The sequence below is a fragment of the Gopherus evgoodei genome, chromosome 16 (genome assembly GCF_007399415.2).
Source record: "Gopherus evgoodei ecotype Sinaloan lineage chromosome 16, rGopEvg1_v1.p, whole genome shotgun sequence".
In the NCBI taxonomy this organism is placed as follows: domain Eukaryota; kingdom Metazoa; phylum Chordata; order Testudines; family Testudinidae; genus Gopherus; species Gopherus evgoodei.
The window spans coordinates 2,988,668-3,014,793 of NC_044337.1; the positions used below are offsets into that span (position 1 = coordinate 2,988,668).

At 53.7% G+C, this 26,126-nt stretch overlaps 1 protein-coding gene across 1 annotated transcript in view; it reads left to right on the plus strand.

Moving 5' to 3' along the window:
• MAMDC4 (MAM domain containing 4) overlaps window positions 1-26,126 on the plus strand; it is a 60,972-nt gene that overhangs the window by 21,776 nt on the left and 13,070 nt on the right. The window contains exons 12-22 of the mRNA XM_030535979.1: window positions 3,105-3,260; window positions 11,132-11,440; window positions 11,912-12,043; window positions 12,509-12,639; window positions 13,177-13,288; window positions 14,520-14,636; window positions 15,169-15,303; window positions 16,279-16,409; window positions 16,943-17,162; window positions 24,466-24,647; window positions 25,403-25,693. Of these exons, the coding sequence (XP_030391839.1) occupies window positions 3,105-3,260; window positions 11,132-11,440; window positions 11,912-12,043; window positions 12,509-12,639; window positions 13,177-13,288; window positions 14,520-14,636; window positions 15,169-15,303; window positions 16,279-16,409; window positions 16,943-17,162; window positions 24,466-24,647; window positions 25,403-25,693 (1,916 nt within the window). The remainder of the gene's footprint in view (window positions 1-3,104; window positions 3,261-11,131; window positions 11,441-11,911; window positions 12,044-12,508; window positions 12,640-13,176; window positions 13,289-14,519; window positions 14,637-15,168; window positions 15,304-16,278; window positions 16,410-16,942; window positions 17,163-24,465; window positions 24,648-25,402; window positions 25,694-26,126) is intronic.

The window sequence follows — 26,126 nt, forward strand, 5'->3', positions numbered from 1 at the left end:
AGTGTGGGCCCCTTACTGAATGAGGGAGGCAACCTAGTGACAGAGGATGTGGAAAAAGCTGAAGTACTCAATGCTTTTTTTGCCTCCATCTTCACAGACAAGGTCAGCTCCCAGACTGCTGCACTGGGCAGCACAGTATGGAGAGGAGGTGAGAAACCCTCAGTGGTGAAAGAACAGGGTTAAGGGCTATTTAGAAAGGCTGGACATGCACAAGGCCATGGGTCCTTGGATCTAATGCATCCGAGGGTTCTGAGGGAGTTGGCTGATGTGATTGCAGAGCCATTGGCCATTATCTTTGAAAACTTGTGGTGATTTGGGGAGGTCCCGGACGATTGGAAAAAGGCAAATATAGTGCCCATATATAAAAAAGAGAACCCAGGGAACTACAGGCCAGTCAGCCTCACTTCAGCCCCTGGCAAAATCATGGAGCAGGTCCTCAAGGAATCCATTTTGAAGCACTTGGAGGAGAGGAAGGTGATCGGAAACAGTCAACATGGATTCACCAAGGGCAAGTCCTGCCTGACTGACCTAATTGCCTCCTATGAGGAGATAACTGGGTCTGTGGATATGGGAAAAGCAGTGGACGTGATATACCTTGACTTTAGCAAAGCTTTTGATACAGTCTCCCACAGTATTCTTGCCAGCAAGTTAAAGAAGTATGGGCTGGATGAATGGACTATAAGGTGAATAGAAAGCTGGCTAGATCATCGGTCTCAACGGGTAGTGATCAACGGCTCGATGTTGGCAGCCGGTATCAAGCGGAGTGCCCCAAGGGTCGGTCCTGGGGCTGGTTTTGTTCAACATCTTCATTAATGATTTGGATGATGGGATGGATTGAACCCTCAGCAAGTTCACACATGACACTAACCTGGAGGGAGAGGCAGATATACTGGAGGGTAGGGATAGGATACAGAGTGACCTAGACAAATTAGAGGTTCAACAAGGACAAGTGCAGAGTCCTGCACTTAGGACAGAAGAATCCCATTCACTGTTACAGACTAGGGACCGAGTGGCTAAGCAGCAGGTCTGCAGAAAAGGACCTAGGGATGAGTGGATGAGAAGCTGGATATGAGTCAGTGTGCCCTTGTTGCCAAGAAGGCTAATTGCATATTGGGCTGCATTAGAAGGAGCATTGTCAGCAGATCGAGGGAAGTGATTATTCCCCTCAAATCAACACTGGTGAGGCCACATCTGGAGTATTGTGTCCAGTTTCCCCCACACACACATGCTATAGAAGGGATGTGAACAAATTGGAAAGAGTCCAGCAGAGGGCAACAAAAATGATTAGGGGGCTGGAGCACATGACTTACGAGGAGAGGCTGAGGAAACTGGGATTGTTTAGTCTGCAGAAGAGAAGAATGAGGGGGAATTTGATAGCTGCTTTCAACTACCTGAAGGGGGGTTCCAAAGAGGATGGATCTAGACTGTTCTCAGTGGTGACAGATGACAGAACAAGGAGTAATGGTCTCCAGTTGCAGTGAGGGAGGTCTTGGTTGGATATTAGGAAAAACGTTTTCACTAGGAGGGTTGTGAAGCACTGGAATGGGTTCCCTAGGGAGGTGGTGGAATCTCCTTCCTTAGAGGTTTCTAAGGTCAGGCTTGACAAAGCCCTGGCTGGGATGATTTAGTTGGGGTTGGTCCTGCTTTGAGCAGGGGGTTGGAGTAGATGACCTCCTGGGGTCTCTTCCAATCATGATATTCTATGATTTCACTGCCCCATAGCAACCTCACAACTCTTTTTGCACCTTTCTGTCCTCCCAAGACTGCAGAAGCTCTATCCGAGCGCCATGGCCCTGGGGTGCCGCAGGGAATGAAAACTCCTCCAGTCCCAGGGCCACAGTGAGGATCCAGGAGCTGGGGCTTCTCCCGCAGTGCCAGACACTTCTGTGGGGGACCAGGGTCGGGGCATGGAGTCTTCTCCCACCCAGGGGCTTCTGCCAGGGGCAGGGTTGGGGCCTCTGGGTGGGACTGCCCCTGCCTGGGGGTTTCTGCTGTGCAGGGAGAGATAGCTCAATGGTTTGAGCATTGGCCTGCTAAACCCCGGGTTGTGAGTTCAATCCTTGAGGGGGCCATTTATGGAACTGGGGTAAAAATGTCTGGGGATTGGTCCTGCTTTGAGCAGGGGATTGGACTAGATGACCTCCTGAGGTCCCTTCCAATTCTATGATGGGCTTGGGGGGGCCTTCCACCATCCCACAACTTCTGCCAGAGATGCAGCTGGGGGTGCTGCTTCTGGAGAGTGGGGTTGGGGCATGGGGTCTTCTCTCACCCAATGCTGCTGTGGCAGAGCAGGGTTGGGGTACAGGGGCTTTACCTGTCCAGCAGCAGGGGCTCCAGGTTTATGCTGCCTGGCAGCGGATTTTTTCTGGGAGCTCCCCAGGTGGCTGTGGCCCCTGGGCACAGTCCGCAGCCAAGTGATTAATCCACCACTGGCCCCATGTCCCCTCCCAGGCCCTGCCATGTTTATTCCCTTAGCCAACTTTGTTACAAACCAGGCAAGTGTCCCATTGACACACCCAGAAGCCAGGAAATCCCCACCCAGCCCTTGTGACCTGCCCCCTCTCCCCAGCCCCTCCTCCCCCCACCGCCACACGTGGGAAGCCTTTACAGGTACAGCCACTCCCTGGCTACCCATGGTGCACAAGGCGAGGCTGGGGAGAGCTGGGATGGGGGCGGGACTGGGGAGGGCGGTTCGGGGGGAAGTGGGGGCTGTGCTGGCAGGCACACGACTCAAGCCGGGGTCCATGAGCTGCCTATGGTCTGGGCCACACTGGCGGGTCCCACGGCGCTGGCTCTTCCACGGCTCGCAGTGCGTGGCACAGGCGCCTGGGGGGAGTTTGCCAGCAGTGTCGTGAGGGGAGGTGGGGCTGGGCTGGGGAACAGGAGGAAAAGAGCCCAGGCCTCTCCTGGAGTGACCCACACTCTGAAGAGGAGAGAGCTTCCCCTCCGGTCTCCGCTCCCTGTAACGTTCCAGTGCGGCTTGTGCTAAGGAGCCATCGGAGGGGCCTTCAGTGCCCCGGCTGGGTCTGCATTTGCTGGCAGTTAGCTGAGCACAGCCCCCGCCGTAGTGCCCCCTGACCGGCTCTTGCTCTCGCCCTCCCCAGGCAGTCAGGTCATCACCCCCCAGACTTCCTCCATGGACCCCACCACGCCCTGCACCCCGCAGGAGTTTGCCTGCAACAATACAAAGTGCATCAGTGCAGAGCTCGCCTGCGATTTTATACAGACGTGTGAAGACGGCTCCGATGAGACTTACTGTGGTAAAGGATCACGCAGCGGCTGGCCTGGGTGGGAGAACGCTCCATGGTGCAGTGATAATAACATGAGGCGCGGGTCTGAGAGCACCAGCTAGTTCGGCCAGATTGTGGGCAGGGGCTGGGCACACACACTGCCAACGCCCCTGAGTCCTGACCTGCTGCCCCGCTGCTATCCCAGCCCTGGAATCCCTGCACACACCCCTCTGCCAACGCCCCTAAGTCCTGACCTGCCGCCCCGCTGCTATCCCAGCCCTGGGATCCCTGCACACACCCCTCTGCCAACACCCCTCAGTCCTGACCTGCCGCCCCGCTGCTATCCCAGCCCTGGAATCCCTGCACACACCCCTCTGACAACGTCCCTCAGTCCTGACCTGCTGCCCCGCTGCTATCCCAGCCCTGGGATCCCTGCACACACCCCTCTGCCAACAACCCTCCGTCCTGACCTGCCGCCCCACTGCGGTATCAGCCCTGGAATCCCTGCACACACCCCTCTACCAACGCCCCTCAGTCCTGACCTGCCGCCACGCTGCTATCCCAGCCCTGGGATCCCTGAACACACCCCTCTGCCAACGTCCTCCACTCCTGACATGCCACCCCGCTGCTATCCCAGCCCTGGGATCCCTGCACACACCCCTCTGCCAACGCCCCTCAGTCCTGATCTGCCGCCCTGCTGCTATCCCAGCCCTGGGATCCCTGCACACACCCCTCTGCCAACGCCCCTCAGTCCTGACCTCCCACCCCGCTGCTATCCCAGCCCTGGGATCCCTGCACACACCCCTCTGCCAACGCCCCTCAGTCCTGACCTCCCGCCCCGCTGCTATCCCAGCCCTGGGATCCCTGCACACACCCCTCTGCCAACGCCCCTCATTCCTGACCTGCCACGCCGCTGCTATCCCAGCCCTGGGATCCCTGCACACACCCCTCTGCCAACTCCCCTCAGTCTTGACCTGCCGCCCCGCTGCTATCCCAGCCCTGGGATCCCTGCACACACCCCTCTGCCAAGACACCTCAGTCTCATAGACTCATAGACTCATAGGTCAGAAGGGACCAATATGATCATCTAGTCTGACCTCCTGCACAAGGCAGGCCAAAGAACCCTACCCATCCACTTTTATACAACCCCTAATCCAGGACCGAGTTATTGAAATCCTCAAAACTGGTTTGAAGACCTCAAACTGCAGAGAATCCACCAGCAAGCGACCCATGCCCCACGCTGCAGAGGAAGGCGAAAAACCTCCAGGGCCCCTGCCAATCCGCCCTGGAGGAAAATTCCTTCCCGACTCCAAATATGGCGATCAGCTAAACCCTGAGCATGTGGGCAAGACTCACCAGCCAGCACCCAAGAAGGAATTCTCTGCAGTAACTCAGTTCCCATCCCATCCAACATCTCCCCGCAGACAATCAGCAGACTTATCTGGTGATAATCCAAGATCAATTGCCCAAATTAAACTATCCTATCATAACATCCCCTCCATATATCCATCAAGCTTAGTCTTGAAGCCAGATAAGTCTTTTGCCCCCACTACTTCCCTCGGAAGGCTGTTCCAAAACTTCACTCCCCTAATGGTTAGAAACCTTCGTCTAATTTTAAGTCTAAACTTCCTAATATCCAGTTTGTACCCATTCGTCCTCGTGCCTACATTAGAACTAAACTTAAATAATTCCTCTCCCTCCCTAACGTTAACGCCCCTGATATATTTATATAGAACAAGCATATCCCCCCACAGCCTTCTTTTGGCCAGGCTAAACAAGCCAAGCTCTTTGAGTCTCCTTTCATAAGGCAGGTTTTCCATTCCTCGGATCATCCTAGTAGCCCGTCTCTGGACCTGTTCCAGTTTGAATTCATCCTTCTTGAACATGGGACACCAGAACTGCACACAATATTCCAGATGGGGTCTTACCAGCGCCTTATATAACGGTACTAACACCTCCTTATCCCTGCTGGAAATACCTCGCCTAATGCATCCTAAAATCGCATTTGCTTTTTTAACAGCCGTATCACATTGGCGGCTCATAGTCATCCTGCTATCGACCAATACCCCAAGGTCCTTCTCCTCCTCCATCGCTTCCAACTGATGCGTCCCCAACGTATATCTAAAATTCTTATTATTAATCCTAAGTGCATGACTTTGCACTTTTCACTATTGTATTTCATCCTATTACTCTTACTCCAGTTTACAAGGTGGTCCAGATCTTCCTGAATAGTATCCCTGTCCTTCTCCGTGTTAGCAATACCCCCCAACTTTGTGTCATCCGCAAACTTTATTAGCACATTCCCGCTCTTTGTGCCAAGGTCAGTAATAAAAAGGTTAAATAAGATCGGTCCCAAAACTGATCCTTGAGGGACTCCACTAGTAACCTCCTTCCAGCCTGACAGTTCACCCTTCAATACGACCCACTGGAGTCTCCCCTTTAACCAGTTCCTTATCCACCTTACAACTTTCATATTCATTCCCATCTTTTCCAACTTGACTAACAGTTCCCCGTGCGGAACCGTGTCGAACGCCTTACTGAAATCGAGGTAAATTAGATCTACCGCATTTCCTTTATCTAAGTAATCCGTCACCTTCTCAAAGAAGGAGATCAGATTGGTTTGACACGATCTACCTTTAGTAAATCCATGTTGCAATTCGTCCCAATTACCATTGACCTCTATGTCCGTGACTAATTTCTCCCTTAAAATTTTTTCCAAGAACTTACATACTACAGACGTCAAGCTAACAGGCCTATAATTACCTGGATCACTTTTATTCCCCTTCTTAAAAATAGGGACAACGTTAGCAATCCTCCAGTCGTACGGCACAACCCCCGAGTTTATCGACTGCTTAAAAATTATCGCTAACGGGTTCGCAATTTCACGCGCCAGTTCCTTTAATATCCTCGGAGGGAGATTGTCTGGGCCCTCTGATTTTGTCCCATCAAGCTGTTCAAGTTTGGCCTCTACCTCAGTTGCGGTAATATCCACCTCCATATCCACATTCCCACTTATCATCCCTCCATCATCGCTAAACTCCTCACTAGTCTTATTAAAAGCTGAGGCAAAGTACTTATTTAGATGTTGGGCCATGCCTAGGTTGTCCTTTACCTCCATTCCATCCTCAGTGTATAGCGGCCCCACTTCTTCTTTCTTTGTTTTCTTCTTGTTTATGTGGCTGTAGAACCTTTTACTATTGGTTTTGATTCCCTTTGCAAGGTCCAGTTCAATGCGGCTTTTAGCCTTCCTCACTTTATCCCTACATGTTCTGACCTCACCAAGGTAGCTTCCCTTGCTAATCCCGCCTTTCTTCCACTCCCTGTAAGCTTTCTGCTTTCTCCTAATCCCCTCTCTGAGTTGCTTGCTCATCCAGCTTGGCCTACAACTCCTGCCCATGTTTTTTTTCCCCTTTCTTGGGATACAGGCTTCCGACAATTTCCGCAGCTGCGACTTAAAGTAATTCCAGGCCTCCTCCACATTTAAATCCGCAAGTTCTTCCGTCCAATCCACTTCCATAACTAATTTCCTTAACTCTTTAAAATTAGCCCTCGAGAAATCAAAAACCCTAATCCGAGATCTACATTTGTTTATCCTTCCATCTAGTTTGAACTGAATCAGCTCATGATCATTCGAACCAAGGTTATCCCCTACCACCATTTCTTCCACAAGGTCCTCACTGCTCATGAAAACCAAATCTAAAATGGCATCCCCTCTCGTAGATACTTCAACTACTTGATGAAGAAATCCATCTGCTATCACATCCAGAAAAATCTGACCCCTATTATTCTTGCAAACACTCGTCCTCCAGTCTATATCCGGGAAGTTGAAGTCTCCCATAATCACACATTTCCCCTTTGTGTTTACTTAATTAAAGACATTAAAGAGGTCTCTATCCATATCCAAATCAGATCCGGGCGGTCTATAGCACATCCCAAGCACTATCTCAGGGGAAGCTCTAGTTGCTTTTTTACCCAGTGTGATTTTTGCCCAGACAGACTCTGTCTTATCCATTCCATCACTTCTTATTTCATTACAGTTAATCTCATCATTGATGTACAAGGCTACTCCACCACCTTTGCCTTTCTTCCTGTCTTTTCTAAACAGCACATAGCCTTCAATACCTGTACTCCAGTCATGAGTACTATTCCACCAGGTTTCTGTTATCCCTATAATATCCGGTTTCACTTCCTGCACCAGTAGCTCCAGTTCCTCCATCTTGTTACCTAGGCTCCTCGCATTAGTGTACAGACATTTTAATTTTTGGCGTTTAGTGTCAATGACATTCTTTCCCCCATCGTGCACAGACCTTCTACCACCAGCATCACCCGTTAATCTGGTTTCTACTCCATTATTCCTCCTTGGATCAATTCTTTGGTCCGCAAGGGTATCCCCTCTCACGTTGTTTACTTCCCTCTCCAGGTTATATTCCGGCGTGGAGATCTCCTGAACATCTCCCAACCATCTCCCCCAACTTCCTAGTTTAAAGCTCTCTTGATGAGGTCGGCGAGCCTCCATCCTAGAATTCTATTTCCTTCCTTACTTAGATTAAGTCCATCCTGAGCGAACAGTTGTCTGTCCGTAACTGCTTCCCAATGACCGTACATCCCAAAGCCCTCCTTGTAACACCAATGCCTGAGCCATCTGTTGATCGCCATAATCTTGTCACTCCTTCGTCGCCCTGCCCTAGGAACCGGCAGAATCCCACTGAAGATCACCTGAGCCTCGATTTCTTTGAGTGTCTTCCCCAGTCTGGCATAATCCTCCTTGATACAGTCCAGCGAGTAACTAGCTGTATCATTTGTTCCCACATGAAGGACAATCAACGGATTCTTTCCCGCTCCCGCTAGGATCCTATTCAGCCTCAGGTCCACATCCTGTATCTTAGCCCCTGGCAGACAGCACACCCTTCTGTTCTCCCGATCAGGTCTAGTTACAGGCCTGTCTATTCTTCTCAGTAAAGAGTCTCCAATCATGTAGACTTGCCTTTTCCTGGCGACAGTGTGATTCTCCGGTCTATCCTCCACACCAGCTTGCCGCAAGTCCTCTCGATTTATATTCGCCCTTACAATCCTCCTAGGGCTCATACTTGGTGCTGCCTCCATTGACTCCTCCCCTCCTTCTGCAGGACTAGCTGCTCGTCTCTTTTTCCTTGCCCTCTCTCCTTCAGCAGCCTGCTGTGCTCCATCTTCATTTCCCAACTCAGCAAACCTGTTCCTGAGTTCTATTTCTCCATCGCTGGCCCGTCTTTTCCTCTGCCTGGTTCTCCGAGTCACATGCTTCCACCATCCACTTTCCTCACCCAGCAGCCCCTCCTCAGAGTACTTTGGTCCTACTTCTATCCGCTCGTCTGAGCTTATCCCCTGCGCCTCATCATGTCTGTGTTCCACCATCTGCTCAAACCCCCTTCTACACTCAGCCAGAGTTTCCACCTGCATCTCCAGTCCCCTTACATTTTCCTCCAGCAGCTCTATCAGGTGGCACTTCATGCAGACAAAACTCCTTTCAGGTGCCCCCTCCAGGACCATGTACATGCCACAGCTACCGCATCCGGTCATCCTCAGTGTCTCTCTGCCTGCTGCCTCTGCCTCAGTCATACTCTTCCACCTCTGTGCCTGGCAATCCACACCTCACACTGTTCCACAGGCCACCAACGAGCACTGGACCCCTGCCCCTTCCCTTGTCTGCCTTCCTGGTTTCTCTGCCTTGGTCTCCCCTGTGACCTCCCCCTGTGACCTCCCCCTGGAACTCCCCTGTTAGCAGCTCTGTTCGCTGGCTCCTGACCTGACCTGCCGCCCCGCTGCTATCCCAGCCCTGGGATCCCTGCACACACCCCTCTGCCAACACCCCTCAATCCTGACCTGCCGCCCACTGCGATATCAGCCCTGGAATCCCTGCACACACCCCTCTGCCAACACCCCTCAATCCTGACCTGCCGCCCCACTGCGATATCAGCCCTGGAATCCCTGCACACACCCCTCTGCCAACCCCCCTGAGTCCTGACCTGCCGCCCCGCTGCTATCCCAGCCCTGGGATCCCTTCACACACCCCTCTGCCAACACCCCTCAATCCTGACCTGCCGCCCCACTGCGATATCAGCCCTGGAATCCCTGCACATACCCCTCTGCCAACCCCCCTGAGTCCTGACCTGCCGCCCCGCTGCTATCCCAGCCCTGGGATCCCTTCACACACCCCTCTGCCAACACCCCTCAATCCTGACCTGCCGTCCCACTGCTATATCAGCCCTGGAATCCCTGCACACACCCCTCTGCCAACCCCCCTCAGTCCTGACCTACCGCCCCGCTGCTATCCCAGCCCTGGGATCCCTGCACACACCCCTCTGCCAACGTCCTCCACTCCTGACCTGCCGCCCCGCTGCTATCCCAGCCCTGGGATCCCTGCACACACCCCTCTGCCAACGCCCCTCAGTCCTGACCTCCCACCCCGCTGCTTTCCCAGCCCTGGGATCCCTGCACACACCCCTCTGCCAACACCCCTCAGTCCTGACCTGCTGCCCCGCTGCTATCCCAGCCCTGAGATCCCTGCACACACCCCTCTGCCAACGCCCCTCAGTCCTGACCTGCCGCCCCGCTGCTATCCCAGCCCTGGGATCCCTGCACACACCCCTCTGCCAACACCCCTCAGTCCTGACCTGCTGCCCCACTGCTATCCCAGTCCTGGGATCCCTGCACACACCCCTCTGCCAACGCCCCTCAGTCCTGACCTGCCGCCCCGCTGCTATACCAGCCCTGGGACCCCTGCACACACCCCTCTGCCAACACCCCTCAGTCCCGACCTGCCACCCCGCTGCTATCCCAGCTCTGGGATCCCTGCACAAACCCATCTGCCAACGCCCCTGAGTCCCGACCTGCTGCCCCACTGCTATCCCAGCCCTGGGATCCCTGCACACACCCCTCTACCAACACCCTCCACTCCTGACCTGCCCCCCCGCTGCTATCCCAGCTCTGGGATCCCTGCTCACACCCCTCTGCCAATGTCCTCCACTCCTGACCTGCCGCCCCGCTGCTATCCCAGCCCTGGGATCCCTGCACACACCCCTCTGCCAATGCCCCCCACTCCTGTCCTGCTGCCCTGCTGCTATCCCAGCCCTAGGATCCCGGCACACACCCCTCTGCCAACGCCCCTCAGTCCTGACCTGCCGTCCCGCTGCTATCCCAGCCCTGGGATCCCTGCGCGCACCCCTCTGCCAACACCCCTCAGTCCTGACCTGCTGCCCCACTGCTAGCCTAGCTCTGGAATCCCTGCACATAACCCTCTGCCAATGCCCCCCACTCCTGTCCTGCTGCCCCACTGCTATCCCATTCTGTTCTGCCCTTCCAGCCTTGGATTTCCTCCCTGCTCACATCTCTGCATCGTTCAGTGCTTTTGTGCTTCTGAATCTGCTCAGTAAGGACCGTGCAGAGCCCGCTTGGCGGACTGGCACTCTGCAGTGACAGCCGGGGCTTCGGCACAGGCACTTTGACAAACTGCATATCCAAACCCTGCCTTCTTGCCTAGCACGGCTGTTTTCCACTGAGCAGATGGAAATGCTCAGAAGCCTGCTCAGGATCAGGGCCCCATTGTGCTAGATTCTCTGCAGACATAGAGATAAAGTCCGTCCAGCCAGGCCAGGAACCCTCCCTTTGGAAAGTCACCTGGGCCTCACAGGTAGCCACGTGATGCCTATTGGTCATGCCTGGGGGCCTAACCCTGGTCCAGTGAGCGAAGCCCAGGGGCAAGGAGTGGTCATGCTGGAGCACAGTGGGTGGAGGAGAGAAAACCTGAGCCCAGGGGAGTCAGGCGGGCCCAGGCACGTACCCAGCAATGCCACCCACAGCTCCCCAGGCAGCCTGGGTCCGTGGGGCTCAGGGTAATGCACTGGTTTAACCCTTGCCGTGTCCAGCCAAGGCCAAAGTGCCTGAGCTCCTGACTCCAGCTGCTTACCCGCCAGTGCCGATGGCTGTGGGCACAGGGGGCTGCAGCAGCAGACGCCTTCAGGCCAGGAGCATCTGGGGCTCTTGGCACCGCCTGGCGAGAGGCTTCGGGGCCCAGACAAGGCTAGTGAAAACTTGGTGTGTTCCAGGGGCATCGACCTTCGAGGCCGGGGCTAGGGGCTGGAAGGATGTCAGTGTGGGCCAGCTGCAGTGGGCGAGGCAGAAAGCCAGCGAGGCCTTACTGCCTGGGGCAGACCACACCACCAACACCTCCACAGGTGAGGCCACCCACAGGGGAGCCCCTTGCCCATATGGAGCTGAGACTCCTACCCCCCCACCCTTCTACCAGTGAAAGCCCCCGCATGCCCATCACCCCACAGGGGAGATCTAACCACCCCCTAACCCGCCCTATGGGGAGACCCCCCTGCCCCTACACAGGTGAGACCCCCTGCAAGGGAGACCCCCCCCACCTCATCAGCCCACAAGGGAGACCTGCCTCCTCCCTGACCCTTCACAGGTGAGACCCCTGGCCCCTGGGGGCAGTGGGGGAGGGGAAGGGTGGCAGGTGGTGCCTGGGGGCACTGGGGGAGGAGAAGGGTGGCAGGTGGTGCCTTGGGGCACTGTGGGAGGGGAGGGGAAGAGGGTAGGCAGTGACTGGGGGCAGTGGGGGAGGGGAGGAGGACAGGTGGTGCTGGGGGTCAGTGGGGATGGGGTGACTATTCCTCCGCTGTGGCCTGTTTCCTGCCTAGGGAGTTACCTGGGTGTGGTGCTGGCTCCGGGCCAGGTGGTGTCGGTGGCCAGGGCTCGCACTCCTGTTCTGGGCCCCTCGGGCCTGGCCTGCTCCGTGGAGATGCACTATTGGCTGCACAGCGACCCCCAAGGTACCCGCACTCGCTGGGCCCCCCCCCGGGCTGCGCTTAGCTCTCCAGCGTGGGGGGAGGGTCCTATGTAGCGTCCCCCATAATATGCCCAGGTCGTAGCACTCTTGGTTGGGGGCGGGGGCTTAGGCACTGATTACCCGGGTGCTGCAGGGAGAGGGGCAGCCATGTTCTGCTTATTTGCCCCAGGGAAGAGGTTTCTTGGAGCCCCACCCGGAGCGTGGCCCCATCATCCCATCCCCATCCCCAGGCAGTGCAGACCCAGACTCCCTGCTGGACGTGACACCCCGAGCAGCATGGAGTCACCAGACGGGTCACTGCCGTGCTCCGGATCCCCCTGCCCGACACAGCAGCTGGTCCTGGGCCCTGCCATGCTGAGTGGGCTCCCAAGGATGCTGCCAGGCTGGCGGCTGGGGCCAGCGTCTCAGAGCCAGAGGCTGCCTCGCCATCCCCCTCTCCCTTTGCTAGGGTTCATTGCGCTCGGCATCGTGGATCATGCCCTGGGGACACACCGGCTGGCCTGGCAAACGCAAGGCAATGGCAGCACGGCGTGGAAGCACATCTCCATTCCGCTAGGGGAGAGAGCCAGACCCTTCCAGGTGAACGCACCCATCTCAGGCCTCGTGGGCACTCCAAGGGCACCCCCAGCACATGCAGCTTGGGCACCGCCTTCTGTCAGTGCTGCAGCCCCAAGAACAAAGCACTGAGCCGGGGTAACCTGGAGGTTAAATGGGGCGAGGGGACAGGCTGGTCAGGGGGCCAGGGATGGAACAGGAGCCCTTCATGTCTCAGTGCTGATTCCAAGCCAGCTGGGTGGCAGTGCCCAAACTCAGTCCCAGCCAATGGGGCCAATCTGAGACCATCTCCATCCTGGGGACACATAGGCAGGGGCTCAGCAATGATTGACTTCTTGCTGTCAGCTGCCAAGGGCTGAGCGGGCCCCAGAGACAGAGCTCCCGTCTCGCTCCCAGGGGAGGCCCCTGCACGGTGGGATAGGAGGAGGGGCCACACGGCACCTCTCACCTTTGTGCTGAATTTGCACAGACTTCAGGGCCCCGAGTGTCCAGAGGGGACTGTGGGGCCAGGATGGGGCGTGTGTGGAGCCATGGTGCTGACCAGGGCTGCTGTCCCCTCAGCTGGAGCTGACTGCCCTGGTGAAGCTGCGTGGCCCCGTGGTGCAGAGTGCTGCTGTGGACGATGTTGTGTTTGTGAACTGCGACCCCCGCTTTACCCCGCCAGACGCCTCGGGTACGTCTCTCCCCTGAGCACCGCAGGACCCCCCAGGGAAACGGGAATGGGACACTTGACCAACTTCTGCCAGCGGGGGGCCTGCTCTGCTGCTGGCCCAGGATGGGTGGACTCACCAGCCCTGACCCATTCATGCTCCAGGGCTTGGTTCCAGATGGTGCCAGGTGCAGGATTTGCTCTTTTCCAGTAGTTAGTTACTACCACCAGGTTAATAACAGGCTGTGGCCGGAGGTCTCTGCACTGCCACGGTATTGAATTTAGTGCACAGGGACTCCACCATCCTGGGCGCCGAGTTGAGGTGGGTGATGAAGGCTCATCCCAGAGCCAGTGATCTCCAACCCCTGCAGCCTCCCTTGTCCTTTTCCCAAGTTTGCTCCTCTCATCCCCTAGGGATTGCGGGGACAGCCCATGCCAGCAGGGCTGTCCTTGCAGAAGGCTGGGGACCACTGGTGTCAATGGGAGTTAGGCACCTAAATAAGTTTGAAGATCTAGACCCAGGCGTCTAGTCCCAGCACCAGAATCTCACCCTGTCAGATTCACATTCCTAGTGCCCATGCAGAGGCTGATGCTGAGAGCGTCTCCAGCACCACGTGAGCAGGAGAAGGACTGGGAACCCTGGATGCCCTTTCTTCTGATTATGCCCAAGTGACATTCCTTCCTGCAGCCACCACGTGCCGTCTGGGTTACTCCTCACCCTGCAGGGGCTGAGCCGGATTCCCCAGGCCTGCTAAGTGCTCGAGGCTCCCACCAAAGGCCACCAGGAGCCGGCAAGGACTGGAGCCTGCTCTTCTTCCACCCGGGCAGAGAGAAGGGCATGTAACCCACAAAGGGCTCCACCTCCTTCCATCTGGAGAGCTCAGAGCAAGGAGCTCACCCCAACTCCAGATGGAGAAACTGAAGCACGGGCACATTAAGTGACTTACCCAGGGTCACCCAGTGAAGCAACAGCAGAGCTGGCATAGAACTCAGGAGACCTGACTCCCAGTTCACTTGCTCTGACCACTCAACCTCACGCCCTTTCAGAGGAACCCAATTTCCTGCTCCTTTGATCTGGCCACTAGATCTAAGAGCTATTTGAAATTAGTAGGGGTGGGGGTGGACCATAGCAGCTGTAACGTGGCTCCGACGTGGGGCTGAGTCAGAAGTGAGCAGTTTGGTTGCAGGATGGTGGCCCTGGCCCCCGCCCCACTCTGACTTCGTTCACAACTTGGCCTTTTCTCTCTCTGCACAGAGCTGTCTTGCAACTTTGAGATGGGGCTCTGCGGCTGGTACCAGGATCAGAGCGATGACTTTGAGTGGGCGAGAGGCACAGGTCTGGGGCTGGGCTCTGACCACACCACTGGCACAGGTGGGTCCTGCTGGGGAGCCAGAGGGCTTGCCCCCAAAAATCCTTGGCTATGGGGTGGGTTGGAGCCCTCCTCCAGGGCCTACCCCGTGGAGCTGGTCTCAGAGCTGCATCCAGCGGTGGCTCTGGGATCCATTCCAAACTCAGCCCACTGAACGTGAGCTGAGGGCCAGGAACTTTAGAAGGCAAAGCTGGGCCCCTAGTTTTGGAGTGTGGGGGCAGGCCTGGGCCTGGACCCCAGGCTGGGCCGTGAGGCAAGGCAAGGGCTCTGGTAGGGAGCAAGCAGAGTTCTGCTGGGAGAGGCTGGGTTTGCTTCTGTCTGCTGCCTTTCCAGCCCACAGGGGTTGCCAATACACCTGGGCTGGAGTAATGGCTTGGCCAAGATCTGGGTGAGGCTGGTGTGGCGAGGCTTGGCCTGTGGCTGTAGCAAGCTGGGGCTGCGTGCAGGGAGGGCTGGGCGGGTGTCTGTAGATACCTGCCAGCCCTTGTTTCTGCTGCACCAGCTCTCACCGTGGGCTGTGTTTGCTTCTGAAAGGCTATTTCTTGTCCGTGGATCTCTCTGCCCAAAGTACCTGGGACCTGAGCGCGCGTCTCGTCACCTACCCCCAGGACCCTCCCAGCAGAGAGCAGTGCCTCTCGTTCTGGTACCGCCTGGATGGCCCTCAGAGTGGTAAGTCACTCCCTGTGAGAGGGAGGGATAGCTCAGTGGTTTGAGCATTGGCCTGCTAAACCCAGGATTGTGAGTTTAATCCTTGAGGGGGCTATACAGGGATTTGGGGCAAAAATCTGTCTGGGGATTGGTCCTGCTTTGAGCAGGGGGTTGGATTAGATGACCTCCTGAGGTCTCTTCCAACCCTGGGATTCTATGATAGGGCTTCCAAGGGCTGGGTTGGGCTGTGCCCATTCTGCATAGGGCAGGAGAAACAGATCCTTCCCCATCTCCTCCAGAAAGGTGCCAGTTGACATGCCCGGCATTGTGCATTCAACAGAGAGCGCCTCTGGCAAGGACGCATGAGACCAGGGTGAGGGGCGCGGGTGGGCCAAGGACTGGAGCTGCACTGCAGAGAGGGACATGTCCCTGCTATGTGGGTCACCCTGGTGCTCGCGCTTCCAGGAGTGAGGTCCCAGCTGTATGGGTCGCCCCAGTGCAGGCAGGGAGAGAGAGTGCCCCAGCACGAGGAGCCTCTCTCCCCGTATGGCTCCCTCCCATTCCTAGTGCCCCCAAAGAAGAACAGCCCCCAGCCCTGCTGTGACTCCCTCACTCGCTGGCCCGGGGTGGCTGTTTTACGGGAGCCCAGCACTTGGGAAGCAAGGCCAGCCTTAGCTCTCGAGAACCCCAGGTTCCAGTCCCAGCTGCTCAGCCCAGCCCTTCTGGGGCGATGAACTGAGTGCCAGGCAGTGGCACGTTTCTCTTTGGGGACGTAAAACCCTGGCTCCTGTCCCTTCTGCCAATGCAACTCCCTGGTCACTTTCCAGCAGAGGCTGTCCCTGCCTGCCAGCAGACACCCCCCAGAGCTGGCTGCAGGTCAGAGGGGAGAGGATTCCTGGCTGTCCGGCAGGTGCTCTAGGAATGCTCTGTGCCTGTCCCGACCTGCTGGTCGCCTGCCCATTCCCATGGGCTCCCTAACCTCCAGTTTCAACCCAGGCACGCTGAACCTAAAGATCCAGCATGATGGGGAGCCGGAGACAGTGCTCTGGACCCAAACGGGCTCTCGTGGCAGCACGTGGCACCTGGGATTCGCAACACTCAGTCGCCAGGCTCTCCAGAGATACCGGGTAAGGCCCCCCGAGACACTGCCTCCTCCCTCAGTGCTCAAGGCTCTGCAGTGGCACGTGGGCAGTCACTGCAGAGCCAGGGGTAGGACTCCGACCTTTCTGGCCCCAGTGCCATGCTGGGTCACCGCCAGCCCCTCCTGGACTGTGCCTGCCCTCATGTCTGTACAGCACCAGGCACACTGCTGGCACTCAGTAAGTGCTAACAGAAAGGCTGTGCCACACTCCTGAGCCTAGGGCACTGCCATGCAAGCTCCATAAGGCTTTGTGCTGCTCACCCAGCCACAGGGCGCCTGGGCTGCAGCCCCGGCAGCAGCTGCTTCGGGGGGTCACTGGGGCCCAGACCCTCAAGGGTATTTAGGTGTCTAACTTCACAGATTTCTGTGGCCATTGGGCTCCTCCCCAATACCTCTGAGGACCCTTTATCCTGTCACATGCAGGTGTGGTGCTGACATGGCGCCCTCCAGTGGTGAGCATAGGCAGAGGCGATGACAATGGGGGCCATGCTCAGTGCTGTGTGCCTCCCTCCTTGACAGCTGATCTTCGAGGCTCTTCGTGACGGGTACCTGGGGAACATGGCCCTGGACGATGTCACCGTGCGAGCTGGAGCCTGTGGTCCCCAGACGTCCTGCTCGTTCGAGGCCAATTCCTGTGGCTTCTCCTCCAGCTGGCAGTACACATGGGCACGGCAGAGCAACGCCACGGGCACTGCCACCGTTGGCCCTCCCACTGACCACACCATGGGGACAGCCCGAGGTAATGCAGCCCCTGTGCTCCTGCAGGGCTGTGGGGGCCCGTCTGCCTTCCTTGGGCCTGGCAAACAGCCACTGCACGCTGCTTGCAGCACAGGGCCCTGGCCAGCCACGAAGGTGCCATGAGGTGCCGGGGACTGATTGCAGAACACAGCTCTCCCACATGCCTATGGGCTGATTGTCAAGCCCATGGCTGCACCTGGCACATTGAGCTCTGCAGAAAAGCTGGTCCCCCCAGGGGAAACCATGTGAGTGGCTGGAATGCTGCAGCATGGAGGGTGCAGGGCAGGGCTGAGGACCAGGACACGGGACAGGAGGGGGATGGGTAAGCAGGGCGCTCCTGTGGCACTGCCAGGTGGGGCTGAGCCAGTCCATTTCCAGGGCACTCCACAGTGGCCATGCTGATCACCTGGGTTCATGGTTCCACTGAGCCAGTGCAAACCGCCAGGGTGCTGTGTTGTGGCTGGCAGGGACCAGCCACACCTCCCCGGCCTGAGGGCTGGGCTAAGGCAGGTCAGGCACTAGATTAAGGGTCTTCTAGGCTTTCGAAGAGGAGATGCGGGGGCTTGCTCGGTAGTTGGCACTGCAGGGAGAAGACAGGCCAGGACTGGAAGGAAAAGGGCAGTCCAGGGACCCAGGTGGTGCTGAGCATAGAAAGGGGCTGGAAGCAGGGCTGGGGGATGGGTGAAGAAGTCCCAAAGGGCAGAGGAAACGTTCTGTTTGGTGGGAATGTTTGAGTTTGGACTCTTGGTTTTCTCCCCCCCCGTCCACCCCGGGGTTATGTTTGTTGTAAGATTGCTGGAGGGCTAAGCCACAGCTCCACCCTAGACTGGTGCATGACAAGCTGAGGGCACACACCTTGGGAAGAGAAACTGAGGCAAGGAGTGCTGGCAGTGCCATGCTGGGCCAGCAGGGGGTGCGAGTAGTCATGCCACTGTGACAATCCCATTGTCTTGGACACTAGGAGGTGGCAGGTCAGGTAACAGGGAGAGCTCTGTCAGCCCGCATGATCTGTGCTGGTTCAGATGCACTGGAAGATGCAGTTATTCTCTGGCTTTTCCTTACGGTGGGCCTGCAGCTGGGTCCTTTCTCTGGTTGGTTGGAGGGCTGGCAGGGTCTGCCCAGGGCTGGTGTTGGGGGGGGGTGTCCATGATTGTGCCCCATGCCCAGGGGTCTGCCCTGGGCAGGTGCTGGGGGGTGGGCATCCATGGCTGTGCCCAGGGCTCTGACCAGGGCTGGTGTTGGGGTGTTACCCGCACACTCTAGGGCACCCACCTTTACCCAGTTCCTAGGGCTCAAGGCATAACCCAGTCGATTTAGGCACCCCCAGCCTTACCCAGTTCTTAGGGCTCAGGGCCGGTGGTGGATTTACTGTCAAACGAACCGTGCAGTGGCACGGGGCCCCCAACGACAGGGGCCCCAAAATGCAAGACAAATCTGACAAATGACTAAATTTAATAAGCATTGGAGGTTGTGAAGCGGTCCAGGCTTTCTGCATTCTGTGAACTTATTCTACAAACTGTGCTCTAAATGGGGGTTTTTGAAGTAGTCTAGCAAAGAATTTCGCTTTGCCATTTTTTTGCTGTCTCGGCAATAGCATAACAGCAACTAAGGGAAACTGTCATTTGCCAATCAAAGTCTGTCTGCTTGACCAATTATCCAATTGTACAAAAGCACCCTCCCCCGCACTTTGAAACAATGTCTGTGATTTGTCACTAGTATGTAATGGTTCAAAATCCTGTTTTCACAGAGCCTGATAAAAACGCGAGATTAATAGTGTTAAAGCTAATTGGGTGGTCCACGGCCCACCCAGCCCCACCTATGGCTAGGCCCCTGCTCTTTCAGACATTTTTAATCTACATAAAATCTAGGTCAGATTTTTATCAATAATGAAGTGACACTATGAGTCTGGCAGTCAAAATGCAAAAAAATGAAGGCGAGGCAAGAAGACGAAGCTAAGCAAAAAGACAGTTTGTCATCTTATTTTAAAAAGCCTGAAGTATTGAATAGTGGAAATTCATCAAAAGTATGGGCGAGGAAACATCTGAACTATCTGATCACTTGCCGAGTTGTGGGGATACCACAATGACTGCAAAAGTTGAACAAGTGAACTCTGAAGTGACAATGGAACTACAAAATATTGGTAATTTTGTTGAAGTAAGGGAAGAAATCTACCCTGAAGACATTGCATTATGGCCAAAATCTGTTGCACTGGATATGATAGACTATTTCTTAGTAAATAAACCAAAAAAATGTAGGTAATATGGAAAATTTGAGAAAAGAATATGAGGTTGCACAATGAAAGCAATTTAGAGGCCTTCATGAGTCCCATTTTCTGAGGCTGAAGAAAAATGAGAATTTGGTTGATTTTTTTGGAAACCACTGAGGCAGGCTACTGTTATGTTTGCACATTTTTCCCTGACCATAGTGAAGGAAAGCAAACATTTCTCAACAGGCACTCTAATTGGAGAAATGTTGCATGACATATTGCTGATCATGAAACTTCCAATGCTCATATTAATGCTATGTGTAAGTTTGTTCAAAGGTGTAAATTATCTGGAAGAATTGATTCTGTGTTATCAGCTCAGTTCGAAAAGGAGTGTTCTTGTTGGAGGAAAGTGCTGAGATGTGTTGTTGCCATGGTCAAACTGCTGTCTTCTTTGGGACTACCTCTAAGAAGACACGATGATACAAATTGGAGAAATGGTCTGAGGTAAACTGGATGAAGTTCAATAAAGACAAATGCAAAGTGCTCCACTTAGGAAGGAACACTCAGTTTCACATATAGAGAATGGGAAGAGACTGTCTAGGAAGGAGTATGGCAGAAAGGGATTTGGGGGGTTATAGTGGACCACAAGCTAAATATGAGTCAACAGTGTGATACTGTTGCAAAAAAAGCAAATGTGATTCTGGGATGCATTAACCGGTGTGTTGTGAGCAAGACACGAGAAGTCATTCTTCCGCTTTACTCTGCACTGATTAGGCCTCAACTGGAGTACTGTGTCCAGTTCTGGGCACTGCATTTCAAGAAAGAGGTGGAGAAATTGGAGAGGGTCCAGAGAAGAGCAACAAGAATGATTAAAGGTCTAGAGAACATGACCTACGAAGGAAGGCTGAAAGAATTGGGTTTGTTTAGTTTGGAAAAGAGAAGACTGAGAGGGGACATGATAGCAGTTTTCAGGTATCTAAAAGGGTGTCATAAGGAGGAGGGAGAAAACTTGTCCACCTTAGCCTCTAATGTTAGAACAAGAAGCAATGGGCTTAAACTGTAGCAAGGGAGGTTTAGGTTGGACATTAGGAAAAAGTTCCTAACTGTCAGGGTGGTTAAACACTGGAATAAATTGCCTAGGGAGGTTGTGGAATCTCCATCTCTGGAGATATTTAAGAGTAGGTTAGATAGATGTCTATCAGGGATGGTCTAGACAGTATTTGGTCCTGCCATGAGGGCAGGGGACTGGACTCGATGACCTCTCGAGGTCCCTTCCAGTCCTAGAGTCTATGAATCTATGAGTCATCATTGTCAAATCAAAAAGGTAATTTTTTAACTTGCCTTGAATATGTTAGTGAATTTGACGATTTCTCAAAGAACATTTGAAAAATGATCAGTATTATGACTCAGGGAAGACCAACTTTTTAATGCATCAAACCTATGATTAATTCATCACTGCAATGGCAGAGTGGCTCAGAAACCAATTCACTGATGAAGTAAAGAATGCCAAGTACTATTCCATAATAGTCAATTCAACACCAGATGCGAGTCATGTAGCCCAATTAACATTAATGTTAAGATATGTGACCGGCAATGGTGAAGTTGCAGAGTGTTTTTTTTGTTTTGTCCCACTAAAATCCCACACTTCTGAAAGTCTAGAGACAATTGTTTTGGAGGTCACTGCAAATCTAGGCTGGTACATCAAAAATTGTCCTGGGCTTTGATAAAGTTGCAAATATGGCAGGAAAATATTCAGGTCTACGGGCAAGACTGAAGGATGCAAGCCCTTCTGCTTTATTCATACCATGTTCCAGTCATTCCTTAAATTTAATCTGCAAAGCTGCAGCCGAATTTTGTGAGGGAGCTACACATTTTTTTGACTTTGTTCAAAATGTGTATGCCTTTTTTCCGGTTTCCACGCATCAGTGGAGTATGCTACAATCACGCTTGGAGCAAGCAAATGAGAAACATTTGACAGGGAAAAGAATTTGTGACACCCAGTGGTCTGCTTGTGCAGATGCTGTTTTGGCTTTGAAAATGAGCTATGATGATACAAAGAAAACCTTATTTGACATACCACATCAAATGCTGAAAAACCACGTGCGAAAACTGAAGCAAAATCCTTAGCAGGAAATCACTGCAAAAGGTTGATAACAATTGTTAACCTCAGTTAAAAGTTTTGTCATGGAAGTTCGAAATGAAACAGAAAACAGAAAATATATCTGATATATCTGATGAGAAGGGTAAAAAAAGCAGGAAGTTATTTTTTGATGAAACTAGAGACAATGAAATCAATTTAAAAGGGAAAGAGAAGGTTATCGTTGAGACCATCGATGTTATTTGTGACACACTAATAGTGTAATTGCAGAGTAGAGGTGAATCTCTAAAGAAAACTGTTGGTTTATTTTGCGTGTTTTTTGACAGAAGTATGGATGAAAATGCTAAAAGCCACTACAGTAAGAAATTAAGGGAATTTTTTTGATGATGAAATGAAACATTTCATTCATTTTATCGAAAATGGTGAGGGCTGTGCTTCGAGGTCACCAGCTGACTTGTATAGATTTGTATGTGATGGTTTGCAGGCAACCTTTCCAAATGTAGAAACCATTTTGAAAATATTTTTAACAATACCTGTCACAAATCCTGCTGATGAACGTACTTTCTCTGTATTGAAATAAGCTAAAAATTATTTGCAAAATATGATGAGTCAGGAACATATGACAAGGTCGGCAATATTGACAATTGAAAGTGCCTCTTTACAAAATATTCCTTACGATGACTTAATTGATGATTTTGTAAAGAAAAAGTGTAGAAAAAAAGCTATCTGAATATTTTTTTTTTCAGGTTGAATAAGTTTCTTCAGAGAAAGTTAACTTTTATTTTTCCATTCATGCATCATCTATACTTCTTATTTTTAAACATTGTTCATGTTAGTGTAATGCAAATACAAGCTTTCATCTAGACCAGAAGTTCTCAAACTGTGGTCTAAGAACTCCATTCAAGTGGACCAAGGAACAGTCATTAAGTTTTTTTTCATAAAGCGCTCTTATCCAAAGCACTTTACAATAGTTAGCTAATGGTACAAACAACATTTGGAAAGATCATTAAGTGGTCCACCGAGACCCACAGCAATTTTCAAGTGGTCTGTGAAAAAAAAAGTTAGACTACAAAAACAATCAAGGTACCTCACTTTATTTTCATTTATTTCCTATTACTTATAATATAGGAGGATAATGAAGACAAAAAGAATGAAAAATGGTGGGGAGATAAGAGAGAATGTTCTTTTTCTTGGCTGGATCCTGAGGGTCAGGCCCCGAAAATGAAGCTGCGCACAGGGCCCCACTAACTCTAAATCTGCCACGGCTCAGGGCATAGTCTTTTGTGGATTTGCGGGGTCTTTTACCAGTGAAAGAGCCTTACACAGTATTACCCTTAACCTCTGTTAACAGCTACCAAAACAGAACACACATGCTAAGCAGGCACTGCTCACCACTCTCAATAAGGCAGAGGAACTTTTCCTGCTGGACAGGCAGGATCAGGTCATCTGGGGACTCCAGCTTCTGCAGCTGTAATTAGCAGGGTGTTGAGGTCCAGCAGCTCTGATCTTGGCCTATGTCCTGGAGTTGGTTCCAGTCCAAAGAATTTCCTTTTGGACTCCAGTTTACATAGTTAAACTTGAGTCCTGCTTAGCTGTGCCTTAACCAACCATTTTACTAAAGTTTACAAAATAATTCTTTGACCACTCCTAACATATTATGACACAGTTCTTTACCCAATGATACCCTGCCATCTTAATTGATTTATACATTGCAAAATTAGTTATGACAGAAACAATCAAAGAACCAGACAGAGACCATTCAGATAAACAATAGATAAGTCTGGGTTTATGTCACTGAGGTGATGGAAGTGACCCTGCCTGACATTCTCTGCTTCAGCCCCAGGGACTGTGGGACTCTGGAGCTGGCAGCAAGTGGGGCCCTGGCAGGGTTCCAGTGACAGGCGACAGAGGGCCCCTTGCAAGGTTCCAGCAAGAGGTGACAGACTCTTGAGAGGACCCTCCTCGGACCTCGGGTGGGGGGATGGGGATGCCGCCTTTGAGCGGCTGGCGGTGTCCCATTTTCTCTTTGGGCAATACGGTCAAGGGGGAATCCCACAACGCCCAGCCACCAAGGTGGTCAGGGCTGGCTTTAGGCTGATTCGCCCCGATTCCCAGGAATCGGGCCCCACGCCTAAAAGGGCCCCATGCCTGGGCCCCATGCCTTAGGCGCCTTTCAATTAATTTTTTTACTCACCCAGCAGCAGTCCCCTCTGGGTCTTCAGCGGCATTTCAGCGGTGGGGGGCCTTCGGTGTCGCGGAAGACTCGGAGAGGACCCCCTGCTGCCAAAGTGCCGCCGAAGCCCCGGACCACCGCCGGGCATTCGAATCGGGCCCCGCAGTTAATAAAGCCGGCCCTGAAGGTGGTGGGGGAAACCATGGAGCTGCAGCAGCAAAAGTCACCGGCAGGTCACAGCTCCCATGGTGAATTTTTTTAGTGCCTGTGACCTGTCGGTGACTTTTACTAAAAATAACCATGACACAATCTTAGCCTTAATAATAGAGAAGTAGGGACCATAAAGGCAAAACAACAAAGAGGAGAGATTTCACGACCCACAATTGCAGCTAAATGTTTCCTTGTGGGACAGAATACCAGAAAACGATGTTTTCTTTAAATATCTTAAGAGATTCCTTGCTTATCTGGTGATGGTGGGTGCTATTAGGACAGGGGCCTTCTCAGCAGCCTGATATGACATTGTTTTAATGTAGTTTAGAGGGAACGTGAGGATGTGACTTTCTGCTTCTTGGCTCCTGGCTGCTGCTCTCCTAATATGGCTGCAGAAAAAGACCTCAGACCTTACCGGGGAGAGGGGTCCATGGCTGTACCCCATTCCCAGGGGTTGGGCTGGGGCTGGGAGGGATGAGGGGGCCCGTGTGCCCCTAGGTCTGACCGGGGCTGGTGCTGGAGGGTCCATGGCTGTGCCCTGTGCCCAGGAGTCTCAGTTCTGGGCCTGGAGTGATTAAGTGATTCTCTGTTAGGCTGTTGGATTTTGTTTTCCACAGGATATTACATGATTGTTGATACCAGCAAGGCCTTCCTGCCTCGTGGGCAAGCAGCCACTCTGAGCTCTGGGCAGTACAGGCCCCTGACTGGTCCGCAGTGCCTGGGCTTCTGGTACCAGCTGAGCCCCAGTGACCCAGGTGAGCCCGGAAGCCCCACCCCTTTGAGCCCCTCGGGATGGCAGGTGTAAAGATGCTGGGCAGTGGAGGGAGGGGCAAGAGGCATAGTGGAAGGCTGGTCTGTGGTTGAAGTCAGGCCTGGGAGTCAGGAGTCTTGGGTTCTGGTCTTGGCTGTGACACAGTAGGGAGCAGCGTGGATTGACCTGCAAATGTTGTTTAGTTTTACTGGGACTGTCTGCATGGGGGAATGGGAGAGCAGGGGGTGACTTTAGGTGAAGGACATACCTGAGCCTGTAACCTGAGCCAGGAAGGGGGGTGGGACGAGTGACACCTTTGCCTGGGAAACTGGACAAAGGGAAAAAAGAACAGGAGTCCTTGTGGCACCTTAGAGACTAACAAAAGGATTCCTGTTCTTTTTGTGGATACAGACTAACACAGCTGCCACTCTGAAATCTGGACAAAGGGAGAGGGGGAGAGCCTGCTGGAGGGGTTTTTGGTTTCAGTTTTGGGCTGGCTGGGAAGAGGCAGGAACCCCAAGTCTGGAGTCTAAGCTCCTTGCCCCCCAGAGGGACCTGGCTGAGGGGTCCTGGTTGCACCTATAAGCCCTGCTTGGGACTGCGTTCCTGTCATCTAATAAACCTTCTGTTTTACTGGCTGGCTGAGAGTCACAGTGAATCGCAGGAAGTGGGGGCTGCAGGGCCCTGACTCCCCCAGACTCCGTGACAGCCACACACTTGCTGGGTGAGCCATGGCCTTTCCTGGGGCTTGGTTCCCTCGCATCCCGACCCCCCCTCCGTGACCTCACAGGGAGTGTGAGTAGGAGTGTGGGAGCTTGGACCCAGGAACAAATCCCACTGCCTCCTACTTGTGCCCAGGGGCAAGCTCCCACGAACACTGCCAGTGCCTGGGCTTGGTGGTGCCACTGCTCCCTGCCCTCTGCTCCAGTGGGTGGCCCTCAGGAGATGTCACCTGTCTCTGGCTTTTGCTAGGTTCTCTGATGGTGTTTATGAAGGAGAAGGGGGTGCAGCGGAGGCTGTTCAGCGTGAGCTCAGCGCAGGGGGACGCTTGGCGCTATGGTAAAGTGACTGTCCAAGCGGCTGAGGACTGGCAGGTGAGACCTGGTCCCTGGCTGGTGCTCTGATGTGCTGGCAGTGCCTATAAATAACAGGGTGATCAGTCAGATCCCAGCCTGAGTCAGAGAGGCGCTCCAGAGCCCTGGCGCGCTAAGCCTGGAAGCCACTCTCCGAGCAGAGATGTGCTCTGAGGGTCTTCCCCAGCCCGGCTACTCCATGGGCAGCCATCCATGGGTGGAGGCTGGACTGGGCCTGCCAGAGCTGGTAAGGGGAAGGAAGGGCAAGTCCTTCACTGGAGCTGGGTTCTCATCTAGACTAGGTAGGTTTTCCACCACACACCTCCCCGTGGCCAGCAGGGGATTGGAAGGCTGCAGCAGACCTAGGCTAGTCCTGGGGCACCATGCTGTTGCTGCATGGCTGAGACCCATGGGGTCTATCAGGCTCTGGCCCAGCCTTCACAAAGAGATAAGG